Source organism: Plasmodium inui (assembly GCF_000524495.1).
Source record: "Plasmodium inui San Antonio 1 unplaced genomic scaffold supercont1.10, whole genome shotgun sequence".
Taxonomy (NCBI): domain Eukaryota; phylum Apicomplexa; class Aconoidasida; order Haemosporida; family Plasmodiidae; genus Plasmodium; species Plasmodium inui.
Genome location: NW_008481844.1, coordinates 501,843 through 504,878, shown reverse-complemented (window position 1 = coordinate 504,878; position 3,036 = coordinate 501,843). Strand labels below are relative to the sequence as shown.

General features: G+C 47.1%; 2 protein-coding genes across 2 annotated transcripts in view; both read right to left on the bottom strand.

Moving 5' to 3' along the window:
* Positions 1-388: 388 nt before the first annotated feature.
* Positions 389-772, bottom strand: C922_02823 (hypothetical protein; the record flags this gene model as incomplete). Its single annotated transcript, XM_008818422.1, has 1 exon — positions 389-772. The coding sequence occupies one exon, from the start codon at positions 770-772 to the stop codon at positions 389-391; it is 384 nt and encodes a 127-aa protein (XP_008816644.1).
* A 1,358-nt stretch (positions 773-2,130) lies between these two features.
* The window catches only part of C922_02822 (hypothetical protein), a gene marked incomplete at both ends in the record, with an annotated part of 3,499 nt that continues 2,593 nt past the window's right edge, over positions 2,131-3,036 (bottom strand). The window contains one exon of the mRNA XM_008818421.1: positions 2,131-3,018. Within this exon, the coding sequence (XP_008816643.1) occupies positions 2,131-3,018 (888 nt within the window). The remainder of the gene's footprint in view (positions 3,019-3,036) is intronic.

The window sequence follows — 3,036 nt, the reverse complement described above, 5'->3', positions numbered from 1 at the left end:
GGGTAGAGGGTCCTATCCTGCCTCTTCCACCGCGTTCACTCTTACCACGCCCCTTTTGCCTTTTTTACTTTGGGGTGATGTTTGAACTGCCGAGTCCTACACCTTTCACTTAGTGGTCAAGTGGTCATCTCCAATGAGCGCATCAAATTTGAATGTCTTTCCCTCTTCGTATTTATTTTTTCCGTTTTTTTCATTTTATCCATTTGATCTGTGACTTCTAGGTCGCTCAAGTCAGTTCCAAGGTAAATGTTACTACTGTGCGCATCTACAGCAATGAATAGATACGGGGCGAAGAGAACGAGAAAGCTTGTGTTGCACGTCCTTGTGACCTACCCCCTTGTAGCCCTTCAGGAGGGGTCACCTTACTTGGATCTCCTCTTTGGCGCCTTCAGACGGGACTCTTGCCTTTTCCTGCTTCGACGTTGCCGACATCTAGATTTTTATTCGAATCTCGGCTAGAACTATCAGCAGAATTGCTAGAAGTTTCGCCAGTTCCTCGTTGGTGTATTTGGGAAAATTCTGCTGGAAATGCGCCATCTGGTGAGGCTCCCGGTTGGCCCTCTCTCGAGGTATCAGCTGTATCCTGACTTAAGCCTGCTCTTGCTCCTGCTTCTGCTTCTACTCTTGCTTCTGCTTCTACTCCTGCCTCTGCTTCTACTCCTGCCTCTACTTCTACTCCTGCTCCTGTTTCTGCTTCTACTCCTGATTTTCCAGTGGTTACCCGTGTATCGAACTGCACAGTCCCTGCACAAGACACCTGCGTAAATTTCATTTCCACGAATTGGCACACACCGGGCAAAGACATACGCCTAGCTGAGGACAATCTTTTAACCCTTTCAACAGTTAATCGTCCGAATGATGAACACGCTCATGTGCACTTCTCGCCCCCTTGAGCGTGGAGTGCATGATGGCCTAAGTTGCTCACTTGGCTATTTCCTTTTCGCCATTTCTTCGGCATTTTCCTCCATCACATAAAATTAGGATTAAGGAGAAGGCGGGCCTTCATTTCGTCCTAGTGGTATCCAGGGGCCGGTGAGGGAAGAGCAAAAGTGGATTGCAAATCTGGCTTGACTACTTCTGTTGCACATTTTCTTCGCTTTATTTGTTTGGTTAAAGACAGGGGGAAGAAACATCCCAAAGAGAATGCTGCGGTTGGGATGGAGGCGATTCTGAATCGTCATCCGAGTGCTTGTCACTTACGTGTTAATATCATTTGTGTTACCACCATTCGCGCGATATTTTTCGTTTTTTTTTTTTTTCGTTCTTTTCTTTGTTTTTCTGTACTGCATGGCAACCACACCAGAGGTGTATTAAGAAAAGAGAACAACTTGTTAAAAGTGCCGAGGGAAATGGTTCCATTCACACTGAGAATCATGCGCTGCGCACTGCGCGTTAGCTTGTCCGATCCTCTGCTTCCAGGTTGTAAGCCATACGTCCAAGGAGCAGTCAGACCACCTCTTTACGAAACAAAGAAGCGGTGGAAATAGTGAACAATTCTTTGTATACCGCCGCACGTCCGTACATTGACCCCCGCGCTTGCCCACTTCGCACAAGCTTTAAGCAAGAAAAGGGATTTGGCCAGGAAGACTTAGTCCTAAAAAGGTCACTTTCAAAATATCACCTCCAAAATGACGCCCCCTCTTCAGTGTGAGGAGCAAGTGCGTGAAAAGGGTTCACACACATACGGGGAATACCTCTATACTGGGAATAACTTTATATGGGGAATACCTTTTAAAGGGGCATGGCAACAACGCCTAAACACCATCTACATGCATACACTAATATGTGCAATACCCTTGCCATAGCCCTGCACATATTCGCGTAAACCCCTTTCCGTTCAACTCAGAATGGCTCTACGTTCGAAGCAAAGTAAAACACAACCGTAAAGTTTTTGCGCAAAAGGTGAAATAAAAAAAAAAAGAAAGAAAAATTTTTTTTAACTTTCATGAAAAATGCCTCACGTGGCAATGAAGAAAAGTTTCATAAAAATGTGCCGCTTCGATGACACAAAGGTGATCACTCCTTATGGATACAAGACGGGTGGTGTTAATACGCACGCATATGTGCACACTCTCGTGCATCCGCCGATGCATCAGCACATGCATGTTCATCAAGCGACTCGGTACCGCTTCACACGGCACAGAAAATGCAATCGTTCGCTTTTCGCAGCTTGGTTAAACAATACCCTGGTGAAACCGTTCTCTCGCACATGGACAAATTTTCATTGCAAAAACGTATGCACTCGTCCAGCTTGTCCAAGGTTGTTGCTTCGGTTCGTGAACAGGTGTGGTCTCCGAATTCGTAGTCCCCCTCGTAGGTGACTATTCTTGTCACCATTTTGGTCTGCTTAATGTGTTTCAAAACGTGAACAATTTGGGACATTTTCGGATTTTCCTCTTCTGCACTTGATTCCGTCTCCTCTGTTGAGTCTGCAGCGGGTGTAGTGGAATCCTCTCCCGGTGCTGCTTGTTGCGCTGGTAACGGTTGACCTGCTACATCCACTTGTTGTTGTTGTGCTGGTACTTGCTCCGATGATCCATTCAGACCTGTGTTCGCTACGGGTGGTACTTGTGACTGAGGTTGCTGTCCTCCTTGAGCTGCCGATACAGAATCTCCTCCTCCTACGGGCGCCGGTGTTACCTGAGTAGCGTCCTGCCCCTGAACGGCGTGACTCGGCGCTTTGCCCTTTTGTTCACCCAATGCGTTATAATAGAGATTCTTGTAAAAATCGGGGGAGCTCTTCAAATAATAGTTATACAATTTGGCCTCCTTCGCGGGTGACTGGAAGGGGGACACGTCTAGGTTGAAGACGGCAGCGGTGTGAATGAAGTTGTGGTGGCAATGATCCGGTCCATGCATGTCCACCTTAAAGTTGCCCTTGTCTCCCCAGTGCTTTCCCCAGCTGTTACGTAGCAACCAGTAGGACTTCTTCACTCCATCCCCGTTTATGTAGTTACCATAGCCTATTATGTTGACAGCGATGTCGGGTGTCTCATCTCCACACAGAGAGAGCACCTTCTTCCCGTTCAGGTCGTA